Source organism: Pleurodeles waltl, chromosome 4_2 (genome assembly GCF_031143425.1).
Source record: "Pleurodeles waltl isolate 20211129_DDA chromosome 4_2, aPleWal1.hap1.20221129, whole genome shotgun sequence".
Taxonomy (NCBI): domain Eukaryota; kingdom Metazoa; phylum Chordata; class Amphibia; order Caudata; family Salamandridae; genus Pleurodeles; species Pleurodeles waltl.
In genome coordinates, this window is record NC_090443.1 from 682373727 (window position 1) to 682389210 (window position 15484).

Here is a 15484-nt window from a genome sequence, read left to right on the forward strand (position 1 = left end):
ACCTAAGCTTGTATTCTAGAATTTCACGTAATAGAGAGGCCCCCATCCAACAAGAACATATTACATTTGAGTATTTTGCAGGGTGCTTTAGTTGGCAGATAGTGCCAAATTCCAGACAGTGGAGAAGCTCAGGAATGGAGGTGTGGGAACCAAACCCACCAGGGAGCTGCAAGACTCCCAAAAGAGTCATTGTCATACTGTAATTTATGTAGACATTGAAAGGAAAGACTGTAGGAATCGGGTATGGTATAAATCCATCACTGTTATGGACAAGAGGGAATGGACAGCTGGTTAATAAGAGGTAAAGCTAACTTGCTGCAACAATAGTCTAACATTAATGCATTTTTGCAACAACAGTATCATAAATATGTTTTATCAGAGAAGGACATTGGGATTGATGTATATGAATAGGAACCACCTTGAGATGTGCAAACTGGATGTTTACAAACTTTGCAGCAAATGATACTGGTTCTGTTTAAGACCAAAAGGCACCAGATCGGAAAGAAATTGGCATTCTTTTTAATTCTGGCTCTGATTTGTGACATAGATGTAGTAATCTTGGCATATTTAGTTCGTAAATCTTCGAGATAATGAGTTTATTCAGTTTACTAAAACGTGATCAATCTTGTGCAGAGACTCCCAACTATTGGAGAAATTAGCACAGTCTCTGAAATGAGTTGACCATATGCTGTGCGGGCACCTGTCCATTTCTAAGACCATGCGAAGATAAAGAAGGGCAATACATTCTACAGTCTTGGTTCATGGGTTTTGATTGTCCTTAAGAAGATGTCCAGGCCATAGCTTTCTGATATCAGTATATTACTGGTTTTTGCAGCCTCCTTGTGGAAAACCTGTTGATTCAATATTCCAAATGAGTCCACTTTGGCTTGTGCATTATTTGTGTAGTAAAACAATTAAAAACATTTCTGAAGTATTTTACTTGATACATAATATTGCAAGACCTAAGATGTTTATTTTGTGCTATATAAAATTAATGAACTTCCTTTCTTTGGAAAGCCCTTGGATCCTCATGATGTCCCTGGTTGTAATACAAAATTACTTTTCGCCCCTGACCCATGATCTTGAATGCAGATTAAATGATCTTGTAAGCCTCTCATGCCTTTCAGGCAGGTGCATGGTCAAATACAGAACACAGCCTTCCCATATGCATGTTTAACCACAAATGTGCATTGTAGCCTCCATGTATGCATGCTGAATCTCATATTCCAGGTGTAGCCTTCTGCATGCAAGATAAGACTTAAATGCCTAGTATGTTTTTCCATATGCAGATGTAGCCTCAATGCCTATGGTTATATCATCATAGCCATGTATGGTGATCCTTTACCATCAATCCTCTCCATATGCACATATACCATATAAAAGCAAAACCAGTCTCCCAATTCACAGTTAAGCCTTCAAATACCGTGTGCTCCGGTCTAGCCTCAAATACCCAGCAGAGCCTCCCCATGCATGGGTATAGCACCAAAACTCAGGTTGAACAGCACAGTGCTCACCCTGAGTTTTGGGGCTATACCCAAGCACAGGAATATCTTCAAGTGCTTTCTCATGCACTGATATTTCTCTGAATGACTAATATTACTCTCACTTTTATTGGTGTAATGCATACTGAAGGGATACACTTATGAACAACAACCCCTTGAGCAAACCGAATATTACCTCAGTGGCACACTCCACACCCTCCCAATTTCATGTCAGCGGAAATTGTGTCTGACATCTTATTTTGTGGTACCCGGGGCTACTGCATGGCAGTCATACCACCCTTGCACAATCAATGTATTTCCTGATTGTGGTAGGACAAAACAATGCATAATACTAATGCACATTATGCAATGCTTTTTGAGAAACTTGTCTAAAGTTTTTCAACATACTCAAATTCAATGTATAACACCCCTATGCACTAATATATTCACTTGCAATAAGACATTATTTTTCTGAGTCTGTGCAAGCTTTTACAACCAGAATGTAGGTGGTGAAAATTTCAAAGAAAACTGGAATTGATCACAAAACATTAGTGATTCTTGTTAAGATGGAATTCAGGCATGTATCATGGTGTCTTTCATTTCATCATAATGGACTTAAAGATTAGAAAGAGGAAGAGTTATGGCCCTTTAAATGTGTTTCCAATGGGACACAGTAATAGGTCACCATTTTCCCCAGCTAAGCTTGGGTCATAGATATCACAGTTAAATGTTCCATCACACATGTTTCTTGGTTGATTGTCAGCTGTATGTTTTCCATCAGATAATTTATCGGGTCTATCAAGGTGCAAAGTCTTGTAACGCAAATAAAAAAAAACGTAACTGGGCATATGGGAGCTACAGGACAAGATGAGTATACATTCTTGAAATATATGTAGATGTATCCAAAAGTGAGGCAAGTACTTTCTTGGAAGTGGAGGAAAGAGATTCTAGAAGAGTCATACTATTTATATGTCTCTCCATGGTCATAAATTAATGTTATTGACTGTTTTAAAAGGTGTATCAATGCTGGACACCACAGGTTGTAGATGAATTGTCAGATAAAAAGCTTAACACCTTGCCTTTGCTTTGTAGATTCATTGTAAGTTAGAAAATGTTTTAAACTTTGGCATTTAATGTCACCATGTAAGTTGAAAGCATGTGACACTGTTCCTATATACACTGATATTTATCTATAAGGAATACTTAACCGTCAAGTCACACCATTAAGGCCAAAAGGTGTCCCACTGTTCTTTATTTCTATAATATTAGTAGTACTCAATTCCTTTTTCCTTAACAGTGAATGAACATTGTTGGGCAATTTACATTGTTACCCAGAATAACTACAACCCAGTCCTTAATACAAACAAAATCTAAGCAGTTGCGGTAGTAAGTGGCAGCCTTACCCATTTTCCCTTTTGTATAAAACGTACTAGAATTAAAAGACAGAAACCCCAATAAATGTCCTACACAGTAAAAATTAAAATGCAAATAAGTAAAGGAGTAAAACTTTAAAAAAGCCCTTTTTTTGGTAGGAGCCTTATTTTCCCACAAGTAATTTGACTTCTCATCTAAGCAGATGAAACCTAGTGCAGAATGTAGCTTGTTTCCTTCTGTTTCCTATTACATTCTTCTCTGATTCTTGGCAGTCAGTATTGCAGTCACCCCATTCTACATTATTCGCACATTTGTGGCAAGCACATTTTTACCTATTCTAAAGAGAAGAACAATTTTGAACATCTCTTTATAGACCAAATTTAGTCTGGGTCCTATCATGTGCTAGATTCAGTTCTTTGATTAACAAGTACTTAACACAAAACCATTTGCATTTTGTTTCTCTCTACTTGTTTAGTGCAAAACTAGCCTGCTCCGATCATCATTCACACTGTCATTCAAACTTAGCTTTAGAAAATAACATAAGGGATGGCACAATTGATGTATGCCAAGTGTAATGACAGGGAAGGGTTCTTGAACTTGCTCTTTAGATGATGGAGAAAAGTTGTTGAGCTATTGTCTTAATTATTTTAGCAAAATATTCTGCCAATAATTTACTCACTGAGCACACTGTTTCCTTAAATGCCCCGATAAAAACATCTTGAAGTTAAACCAGTAGTTCTTTAAAAGAGATAAGCCTATCCAAAAATGAACGCCCATGAATTCTTTTGTAGCCATGTTGGCATGTGTTGCAAATAGGACACACTGTCCTTGTTTACACAACAGCACGCACTTAAGCAGGTGCGCTTGGTGCAAACAGGGACAGTGCACCCTATTACAACGAATATGGTGCCCCCAGGGCAGCCACAAACCCATGCTGCCCTGGAGGCAGCAAATTCAGTTAAATAGGAGAGTCTGCTTCAAACATTCTTGTGTTTCCCTTTGCATGCAGTAACACGCTTGTGCTTTGAAGAGGGATTAGAGCTCCCCCTGCAGGCAGGTGCAGTTACTCACTGCACCCACCTAAATGGGGATCCCTAATCCTTCCTCAAATCCCTCTTCAATGCATAGACATGTTACTGCAGGGGATGTCTGGTGGGGTCAATTGAACTCCTTTTCCCCCCTGTCTGAGTGCTACCCTTAGAGGGCACACAGACAGTGTACAACCTTTTTTTGTGCACTATCAGTGCACCTCTTAAAGGCATGTTTGTCTCTGCACCCGCATCCAGGAGAGCCACATCTCAAATAGGCAGTTCCATTCCTGCTGCAGCTCTAAAATCTTTGCCGTACATCACCTGAACCCTGCCACATTTTTTTCCCCATTCTGTGGAACAAGAAGATTTTGTATTGAGGTTTGAATTTGTTTATGTACTGGGCCCCACAAGTCGTGAATTCGCTCATCAATGAAAGGCCACTTTGAATGACAATATGACAGAATCTTTCTTGGTCCCATAAAGAATGACACACGCAATCCAGAATATTTTGCTCAGGACATGCTCTTCAAAGCTCTTTAAACTGGAGGCATGGCAATAAACACTGTACTTTCTATATTAGACTTCATTCCCATTACAATCAGTGTATTTTACAGGGGTCGCCCCCCTGGCTGAGCAAGCAGAATGGAAATAAAACAATAGCTTGCTATCATTTTATTCTTCATTTTTCATCTGCTGGCTCAGCCAGCAAGTGCAGGGAGGGGTGGGGCTAGGCCACGAGGAGGACGGGAGAGTACACTAAGTGCGTATGTGTGTTTGGCTGGCAGTCTCAGGCCGGCCAAACACACATGCGCACTTAGGTTTCTCCAAGTTGGCTGTATACACAGCCGGGCTGGAGAAACAGCACAGACCCCAGGCTTGTGTCTGAGTAACAGTGACTGCCGCTCAGACCAATCCTGACACTGCTTACATGCTATGATTAGCATGTAAGCAGCGCCAGGATTGTTGGGGAGCCTGTTCTGGTGTCCCAGCAAATGCTGGGACACCACAAGAGCAGCAAGGCAGCAGGAGACGGTGGTGGGAGATGGGCGGCAGAGGTAAGTGTCTTCTGTTTTTTTATTAAAATAAAATGTTTACCCCATTGCCCTCCCCCCTTGACATATGCGGCAGCCGCCGCTGATGACATTCAATTGTTTACTGCATTGTCTGTACAGAATTGTGGTTAAGAAGATGTCATAGAAGACATATGCCTGCCGTTGTTTTATTAGGAAAATTCCCTTTGACTAGATACATGCAGTTAGAGACAGTGCTTTTTTAATTAAAACAACAGTTTTTTCTCATGTTGGCATTTTTGTTTATCAGGAGCCACCCTTTAATGTAATATATATTTTTCAGATGTTTATAATTGTATTGAAACCTACAGATTATAGTAATTTCATGAAGTTAGGACTTTAGTTTTTCTCCCTTGATGTAATCTCCGAGTAACTAGAGTCATAAAATATGCTGCTCTCTAGTGGCAGATTCAAGAAGTTAATTGAAAGAAGGTAAAAGGCACTAAGCGATAACGTGAAAACCATGTCCTCCCATTCTTTGACATCTGCTCCATAACACAAGGAACTTCATACACCTATTAATTCTTTACCACTGAAGACCTGTTCATGGCTGTGTTCCTTTCTTGTGTTTCTGGTGAAGGAGTAGTCTATCCAGATCATCAAATTCGGACCCAGAAATATATATACTGCTTGTCTTTTTTTCATCTGATCCTTAAAGTGCTGAAAAGGTTTTTTTATTGCCTTTTGGGTGAGCCTGTACTCCTGACTTCCACTCTGTAGCTTATCCTTACTTAAAATGTATTCTGTTACCTTTATAGGTCAGAGACATTTTTTACCTAATACTGGTCTTACATAGTTTGCACTACTTTTCCACCAAGCACTGAGATAACAATTATAAGCTTACTTATTTTTCATGGTATATTGTAACATTGTACTTTCTATGCTTCCATTATATTTGTTTCTTTGCTTTTTTATGGTGTAACGTATTTATTTATTAAAAATACATAGACTTACCAATTTAAAAAACTAAAGGCAAGATTTAGAGTTTGGCAGGCGATTTACTCTGTCACAAATGTGATGGATGTCCCATCTGCTAGAAGTATTGTGATATCTTCTTACATTTGCAAACATGTAGGGCTCTATTACTTTGTGTAGTGGAGGTTCAAGTGAGGTGTGTGCCCGCGTTCTACACCCCCAGGGCACAATGATATTACAGAAGGGGGCACAGACTCTTGTGTACATACATATTTAGAAGTGTATTCATGTTATATGTCTAGTGGAATAGTGTTTTAGGAAAAGATGTTTTGATTAGTCCTGGGCAAAATGTAAATGACCCCACGTAAATTGTGGAATTTTGTGGTATGCTTGTTATGCGAAATTATGACGTCACAACATATTCACGTCATTCTGCTGCCATTCACAGCAACATTATAGTGCAAAAACAACACCAACAAGTAGCATGTTAGTGGCTGGTGTTAGCAGCATTTTTTGTGCTATTTACATGCATGTCAAAAATTGATGCAAGGATGCATTTGACGCTATAATTTAGTGCAACATTATGGATTAGCAGTTTGTGTTTGTGTGGTTACCTGTAATTTCTCCAAAATGTTCAGGTATTAAGCAAAAGCAAATTACAAGAAGTTCACACGCATCTTGTGTTAAAAAGAAATTTGCCTAGATAACACCCCATTAGTTTAACGTTTCAACGACATGTAGTGTTTATGCCGTTTGAGGTCAAATGTACTACCCCTGCAAAAGACCAAGGTGCTTTCTAATTGACAAGAATCATAGTTTCATGATGTTTGTTTAGTTTGTGTCGCTCCATTTTATGATTTCAATAGTGTAATATCTGCCATGGGTGGGATTTGTGTAGTCGTTCGAACTATAACGTTTCTTTGTTTTGCTTCATCCAGGGAAGACTAGGTCGAAAAGGTTATGCGGGTGAACAAGGACCAGAAGGCTTGAAGGTGAGATTTGTTTTCTATGCATCACACATTAAAACATTGCTGAGAACAGTGACTAATGAAATAACATCTGGACTTCTCTCTGGCATACATAACCAGGTGACAGTGGGCTAGAAAATGTACCACTCCATTTATTGACAGAACCATTCTATTCCTGCCTTGCTAAAGCTGTTGATTACTTGTTAGAAGGTATGCCTGAGATTTCAACTGCAGTGTGGATTTTTACAAGATGCCCTGCTCAATCATTTCATTAATTGCTCTAATCTACATCACAGACAATACTTGCTGCATTGGTTTTTACATTTGCTCATTCCTGATAGTAAGTGTCACCGTTGTAATCGCTGGGGAAACAAAACTGCATTTCACCCTGTCAGTGGTTTTCCTGGTTAAAGGCATCTCCACTCTGCCAACTAGTACAGGCCTTCTGGCTTGGTTAAAGGCCACATGGGTAATGCACGCTTTTTTTTTTTTTTTTTACAATATCTTTTATTAATTTTCAAAATAAGGGTTAACATTCCCATTTGCGAAGTCTTAAATACTCCCCAACTGTTCCCTCCCTCCCTTCTTACATCCAGCAATCATTACATTTCTTGTTTATTTCCTAATAAATAATTGAGTACCGTATAGTGAGTCTGTGTTTCTTCAGGTCATTAACTTCTTGTAATGTATTTTAAGAGGCTTCATCAGAGCTTAACTCTGATACTTGTTGTGAGTGATCTGATTCTGGTTCTTCGGGGTATTTAAGTTCGTCTATTATTGTGTCCCATTGGCTTGCGGTATCTCTGGGTCTCCTTCCTTGGGCTGCCTCTCTATGTAATATACGTCCTTCTGTTTCCGCCCACTTTAACACTGCACTTAACCATCCTTGTATTTGAGGGCCAGTCGATGCTTTCCAGTGACTCTTTATTTCTCTTTTAGCTAGCAATAACGCTAAGTCAATAAATGTATTAGTTGTTTTTTTTATAGCTGGACGTGGAAAGTCCCCCAACAGTTCTGACATCGGGGAAGGTTGCAGTCTGTGTTCCGTTATCGTTTCCAAGGTTTAAATACTTCTATCCAGAATGGGACTACCTGCTGGCATTTCCAAAGCATATGCTCTAGTCCTGCTTCTGGTTCCTTGCATCGGGGGCAGTTATTTCCGCTGGAGGAGAACATTTTGGCAAGTCTACGGGGAGTGAGATAGGCTCTATGGTAAATGTACATGTTTATTAGTTTTAAATGAGCATTTCTTGATACTGGGTATATATGTGCGGTAATTCTATCCCATTGTTGTGGTTCTATTGTGGTCTCTAGTTCAGTTTGCCATTTTAGTCTAAGGTTATCTAGTTGGGTAAGAGTGTCTTTTTGTAATGTTTTGTATAGTGTGGATACCAAGCCTCTATCACCTCCTCTGGTACAAATAACTCTGCAGCCCTCATGTGTGGGTGGTTCTTGTGTTCCCTGTTTCCAGGTTCTTAGAATGGTTCTAGTTATTGCTGAGTATATTATGAATGTTCCTGGAGGAATTTCAAATTGCGCACGTAATTCGGCAAAGGTCCTAAGTTGCCCATTGTGGTATAAGTCTCCCAGTGTGGTGATATTGTGTCTGATTAGTTTATTTAAACCGGTTAAAGCTTGGTTTCCTAACAGACTTACCAGGCTTGTTATTGGAATGTCAGGTGCGTATGGAGTGTGCAGATGTGAGCGTCTGACTACTCTTTCCCAGGAGAATTTGACTGCTTGCCAGTCTGGGGGCAGTGATATTTTTTTCCCCTCCTGGGGATATTAGCACTTCCAACAGTGTATGAGATAATGATCTAGTATTGTTCTGTGATTCCAAAATTGATGCATCTTCGCTTAGGAATCTTGCCAGCCATTGTAGTTGGCCTGCCCAGTAGTAGGTTTCCATACCAGGGGCTGCAAGTCCTCCCTCTTAAGGTAGATCTCTTAAGCGTATTCAGAGCTAGCCTGTGTCTGCCGGGTCCCCATATAAAGTTAGGCATGATAGACTTTAAGTCATTAAATACTGTTTTGGGTATGATTAGGGGAATGGTGGAGAAGAAATATAGAAATCTTGGAAGTACTATCATTTTTAATATTGCTACTCTTCCCGTAACTGTCAGGGGTAGTGTCTTCCAGAACTGTATATCAGTTTTAAGTTTCCTGATTGCCATGTATATGTTCCCATCTAATAGGTCTGAGGGTTTGTGATATATATTGATGTCGAGATATCGGAATGTGGTGGGAGTCCAGGGGAGACCCCTGGTATCAGCCATCGTTTGAACTCCCTCTACCAACGGGAAGATTGAGGATTTCTTCCAGTTTATCTTAAGACCTGATGCTTCGCCGAAGCTCTCTAACATGGCCATCGCCCCGGGGAGTTCCTTGTCTTTGTCTCCAAGGAAAATTAGCATATCGTCCGCATATAATGCAATATGGTGTCTCTGTGCTCCTACTAGAAGTCCCCCATAGTGTACCCCTGATCTGGCCATTCTGGCCAGTGGTTCCACTGCTATGGCGAATAGTAATGGGGACAGTGGGCAGCCCTGTCTGGTGCCTCTACCAATTATATAGGAGTCTGAGAGTATTTTGCCCGTACGTAGCCGTGCTGTAGGTTTCGTGTAAAGCAGTTGCGTCCATTTCACAAATTCAGGCCCGAGGCCCAGTGTCAGCATTACTTTTTCCAGATAGTCCCATCGTAGACTATTGAATGCTTTCTCTATGTCAACGGAAATTATTGCGGCCTGTTGTAGGGATGGTGAACTCGATTGGATAATTGATATTAGTCTCCGTATATTCTGCGCAGTGTTGCACTGTGGAATGAATCCAGCTTGATCTTTATGGATTAGTTGTGACATAAGGGGCAGTAACCGGGAAGCTAATATTTTACTAAGTATTTTGTAGTCTAGGTTTAGCATGGAAAGAGGGCGGTATGAACGTACGTCTCTCATTAATTTATTGGGCTTTAGTAGAGGGATCATAATCACCTCATTGGTGGTTAGAGGGAGGGTTTTCTTTTCTTTGGCTTCTTTATATAGGTTACATAACTGTGGGGCAAGTTGTTCGAGGAATACACTATAGAACTCCACAGGGAGACCATCTTCCCCAGGTACTTTCCCTACTGCCATGTTTTGTATTGCAGTTCTAATCTCAGGTATTGAAATAGGTTCAGCAAGGGCTAGTGACTCTCTCTCCTCTAGCTGTGGGAGGTCGAGATCATCTAGAGATTTCACCTGAGAGGAGGTTAGCAGTTCTGGGGGAGGGGCGTATAGTTGTGCATAATAGTTTGCAAATCTTTGGTTAATTGCTTTTTGTTCAAATAAATGGTTTCCATCTATATCTTCTATTTCCACTATCATTGATTGCTGTCTCGGGGGTGCCGCCATCCAAGCTACGAGTGAGCTTGCTTTGTCCCCTTCTGTGTGTTGTCTATCTAGATATTTCTTATAGTCAAATTTACATAGTGTTTCTGTGGCCTCCGATACTTTCTCTTTAATAGATGTGATGTCAGAGGCAATTTCTGGGTGTTCGGGTCTCTGGCGCTCTAGTTCTCTAAGGGTTCTCTCAAATTTTTGGATATCTTGTTCCAGTGATCTCCTCACCCCAACATTGTCTGCTATACATTTCCCTCGGATTACGGTCTTAAAAGCCTCCCATTCTATCGCCCTGCTAGTTGCTGTTCCCGTATTGATACTGAAAAAATCTTTGATGGATTCCGATAAGGAGCTTTTGAAAGCTACATCTTCCAGCATTTCCGCCCTTAGTCTCCACGTCGGAATGCAGGATCTCTCCCTCTCCCAGGACAGTGAAATCATGAATGGGTTATGATCAGAGAGAGTACGACACCGGTACTCTGCCGAGCACACTCCACTTTGTAACTCGGGGGAGGCTAGGAATGTGTCTAGTGTGACATGTAGGTCATGAATTGTAGAATGGAACGAGTAATCTCTGGTAGTGGAGTGGACATGTCTCCAGCAGTCACTAAATCCCCACTGGTGTTGCCACTCCGAAAACTGTTTAGCTGTTTTAATGGTTGGTGATCCCTTTAGGGGGGGGTGTGATCTATCAAGCATAGGGTCCGCAATGCAATTAAAGTCTCCTCCTATTAGGGTGGCTTGGGTAAAGTTAGGACCTAATTCCCTTGAGATCCTAGCTAGGAAGGAACCCTGTTCCTGGTTTGGGGCGTACACTCCTCTTATTGCAATATCTCTCCCCGCTAGTCTTCCAGTGATCAGGACATAACGACCCTCTTTATCGAGTATCTCTTGGGTTTTTTGGAAGGGGACCCCTGGGCGTATCCAAATTAGAACTCCCCTGGCAAATGCTGAATAGGATGTTGCGAAAACCTGGCCTCGCCATCGTTTCGTCAGGGCGTTGATCTCTTGTTCCAGTAAGTGGGTTTCTTGTAATATTGCTATATGGGCGCCTCTCCTTTTAAGTTGGTTATACATTTTATATCTTTTGTTCATATTGTTCAGGCCTCTAACATTCCAAGTAAGAATTTTGTATTTCAGTTGGGAATCCATATTACATGGTCAAAGTGATGTGTGTTGTGACCTCCCTTCTGATCCTTTCCCAGGGTCTTCTTTCTTCTTGCTTCCATATGGTACAATGTGACTAGCATATTGGTGCTGGATGTAATTCCCCTATTGTTCGAACGTAAATTTCCCCAACTCCCCCCCTCCCTACCCCAGGACCGGTATTTAGAACTATCCCCGTCCAAACTTTTGAATCTAAGATTGGTAACTATTGGGTGAGGCAGTGTACCAGGGACTTCAAACCTATCTCTAGGTTGGACCTCCGGGCCAAGTAAATTCTGTTATATCTCAAACATTTCAAGCATAGTTCTTGTCACATTTAGGTCAATGACTCTAAGTATTAAGTTCCCTCGCAGAGAATGTTACAGTCTGTTGAAGCTAGGCAATGTTAGTATTTAAATTGGAGTTCCCAACTGCTTCTTACCGTTCCTGTATTTTGTTCATTTCTTTGGAGGCACTGGGTGACCTATATTTTTGTGTTTTCCCTCGAGTTCTTGTTATTTCGAGAATAAAGGATCAAAAAAGTTCTTCTGAGGACTTTGGTGTTACTTTTGGCATGCTGACTGAAGTGCTCTGGGAGGAAATGGAGGTGTGGCCCGAGTTAGAGTCTTGGTCAGATAGTGATTCCATTGATCTCGTGGTGGCCAGGTTTCCTCCACTTATTATAGCTATGTTAGATACCGCTTCTAGTCTTTCTTTAGATGGTAGCTGGTCTATTGGTGTTCTTCTTGGGTTGCGGCTGATTGCATCATTCCGTTGTTTTTTGGCCATCGTCTGTCTTTTTTTTTGTGGCGTGGGTGTGGGCCGTTCCATCGTTTCCAGCCAGTCCCACACTAGTTGGGGTGAAGTGAAGAAGTGAGTTCTATCTCCGTGTGCCACTCCTAATTTGGCTGGGAAGAGCATAGCATATTGAATTCCCATGGTTCGGAGTCATTTCTTGGAGTCTCTGAAGGATGCTCTTTGCTTCTGAGTTTCTTTGGTGAAGTCTGGAAACAGCATTATTCGTTGATTATCAAGCATGATGTCCCCCTTGAGTCTTGACTGAGAAAGGATGTAGTCTCTATCTTTAAAGTGCAGTAGTTTGGCCACCACTGGTCTTGGACCTGCTCCCGGAGGGAGGAGTCTGGTTGGCACTCTATGCGCCCTTTCGATTGCAAAAAATGGAGACAGCCCTTCTGGTGGGATTATTTGTTTTATCCAGTCTTCAAGGAACGCTTCCATGCCTTGTGATCCATGTTCTGATTTTTCAGGGAGACCTACTATGCGAATGTTACTCCTTTGGGCGTGGTTTTCGGCATCCTCAGCTCTAGTTTCAAGCTGCCTCACTCTAGTTGTTAGATTGTTCAGGTTGGTGGTGTAGGATTTTTGATCCGGAATCATTTGTTCCAGTGTTCTCTTGTTTGCACTTACCCTATCTGACAGTTTTCTATGATCATCTCTTAAGAGCGAGAGGTCCGAAGTCAGGGAGTCTATTTTTTGTTCTAGTGCTTCTCGGGAGTCATTTATCGCTGTTAGTATCATGTCCAGCGTGGTTTCTGTGGAAGGAGAGTCAATGTTTGTTGTTCCTGCTTGTGTTTGAGATGCGGGTTGAACCAACGCAGTTTCCTCTCGTTCCGGACCTTCTCTTTTCTTAGGTTTACCCATTTTGTAGTGTTCCGAGAGCCTGCTTGTTTTGATTAGGAAGCCTGTGTACCCGAGAGTTAGGTTCCCCTCTGATGTTGCTATAGATCGTTATTGTGAGGGCTGAAGGTCTGCGTTCTGCGTTTCTGGCTAGGGCGCGCTATCTGTTAGCGTTGGATCAGTCCGTGACTTTTATTTAATTGTACCCTATTTCCCTGGGTACTGGGTATTACTCTGCTGTACAGTATTCCTGCCTCTCTCACTGGGATAGGGTCTTCAGAGTTCCATTACCCTTGGAATCGTCAGATTCAGGGAGGACCGTTGTGTTTCAGTCTCTCCGTTCCTCTTTCGACTCTCTCAGATTCAGCTGCTCTCTTCGTACCCTATTTATAACTCTCTCATTTCCCGAGATCTTATTTCCCTGGGTGCTGGAAGTTAAGCTGCAATAAGGTATTCCTACTTCTCCCTCTGGGGCAGGGTCTACCGTGCTCCTCCGTCTCTCGTAGCGCCAGAATTAAGGATGGCCGCTGTGCTTCAGTCTCTCTGTTCCTCTCCAGACTCACTCAGATCCAGTCGCTCTCTTCGCTCCCCACTTGCTCCTCGTCTCCCACTCGATCCCTCGATAGGATTGATTTGTCAATTTCTGCTCGGGGGAGTACTCGATGTTAGTGTTGGAGAGTTTCGTTACTATTATTCAGTTGTATGCTAGGTGTTGGGTATTAAGTTGCTGTAAGGTATTCCTGTTTCTCCCTCTGGGGCAGGTTCTTCAGTGTTCCACCTCCCCCTGTGTCGCCAGAATCAGTGTAGGCCGTCTCGTTTCGGTTTCACCGCTCCCTTCTCGACTCTTACAGACCCAGTCGCACTCTGTTTGCGTTTCCCCTCTTCCCCGAGCCCTCGGCGGGTTCTTTTGCCAATTTTTGAATTTTACCCTCTCTCCTCTTAAAGGTTGGAGGAAAGGGTGCAAAGGGACTTGCACCTACCGGGGGTTTCAGGGGATGCCCAGCGCCACTTTGAGCGTCGTGGGAACTTTTCTTTTTTCAACGTGGCCTTACGGCCGCCATCTTGGACTTGCCGATCAGGATTTTCTTTTCTGGTTTTCTCCGTTTTTTAGTGCTTATTTGGGTATGCTATTATCCCTGTATGTGCTATGGATGTTCCGGTCATCGGAACTCTGTTTCTGTAGTTGGTTTAAGGCTATTTGCTGTCAGGGTAATATCAGGCCCGTGGACATTATTCTGAGCTCCGCGCTCCCTCAGTAAGAACGTTTTGCCAGTTACAGCTTGGGAGGTACTCGTTGTTAGTGTTGGAGAGTTGCTGTAAGTTATTCCTGTTTCTCCCTCTGGGGCAGGGTCTTCAGTGCTCCACCTCCCCTAGTGTCACCAGAATCAATGTAGGCCGTCCCATTATGGCTTCATCGCTCTCTTCTAGGCCCTTGCAGACCCAGCCGCACCCTGTTTGCTTTACTCTTCTTCCCCAAGCCCTCGGCAGAGTCTTTTGCCATAGTTGGATTTTACCCCCTCTCCTTTTAAGGGTTGGAGGAGAGGGTGCTTAGGGGCTTGCACCTACTGAGGTTTTCGGGGGATGTCCAGCGCCGCTCTGATCGTCGTGGGAACTTTTCTTTTTTCAGCGTGGACTTGCGGCCGTCATCTTGGATTTGCCGATCGGGATTTTCTTTTCTGGTTTTCTCTGTTTTTTAGTGCTTATTTAGATGTGCCATTCTCCCAGTATGTGCTCTGGATGTTCGGATTATCGGAACTCTGTTTCTGTAGTTGATTTAAGGCTATTTGATGTCAGGATAATATCAGGCCCGGTGGACACTGTTCGGAGCTCCGCGCTACGCGTGTAGCTCCATTGGTCGCCGGCCACGCCATGGGTAATGCACGCTTATTAAGAAGTAATGCAATGAAGAATAGCCTGACCCAAAATATAAAAAATGGCGTGTTTGTCTCCAGCTACAGATGTTGAGGGCATATAGATAAAGAGGTGTTCTATAGTACAGCTCCATGGGCTTCACCACTGGACCCTCCTGTATATCCATCCGGTGACCTCTCCATTGAAACACATTGTGTCTTCCATCGCCTTGCCTTGGGTACCACTACTCCCTTCTCTACTCATCGCATGTTATCCCTTCCATTTTGGCAATGTTCTCTTTCACAGCTATTGTATTTGCAATCCCGTTCTTCACCTGTTCTTTCCCAGCTACGATACTTTGAAGCATATATTCCCATCTTGTGTTCTTTTTTGTCATTTGTAGTGTACTTTCCACGTATATCAGTATGTCTCTTTGATGCCCATTTGTTCTTGGTCTGTGTGTTTAAACCCGGTGCTTGAAACTTCAATATGAACAGTAGAGACCAGGGATTCGGAATTACATTTCTCAATCAAAAATGATTATTTCTTTCAAAGGTGGGCACCAGCAACCATGTCCTCATTACTCCGTCAGGGATATGTCAACAAGAAATTCCCCCTTTGTTACACTATCCGGAA

General features: G+C 42.2%; 1 protein-coding gene and 1 long non-coding RNA gene across 2 annotated transcripts in view; one reads left to right on the top strand and one right to left on the bottom strand.

The window, feature by feature from the left end:
- COL24A1 (collagen type XXIV alpha 1 chain) overlaps positions 1 to 15484 on the top strand; it is a 713151-nt gene that overhangs the window by 429576 nt on the left and 268091 nt on the right. Inside the window, exon 23 of the mRNA XM_069232264.1 lies at positions 6810 to 6863. Coding sequence (XP_069088365.1) covers positions 6810 to 6863 — 54 coding nt within the window. The remainder of the gene's footprint in view (positions 1 to 6809; positions 6864 to 15484) is intronic.
- LOC138293185 (uncharacterized) overlaps positions 1 to 15484 on the bottom strand; it is a 270652-nt gene that overhangs the window by 99645 nt on the left and 155523 nt on the right. The gene's annotated exons all lie outside the window — the stretch shown is intronic.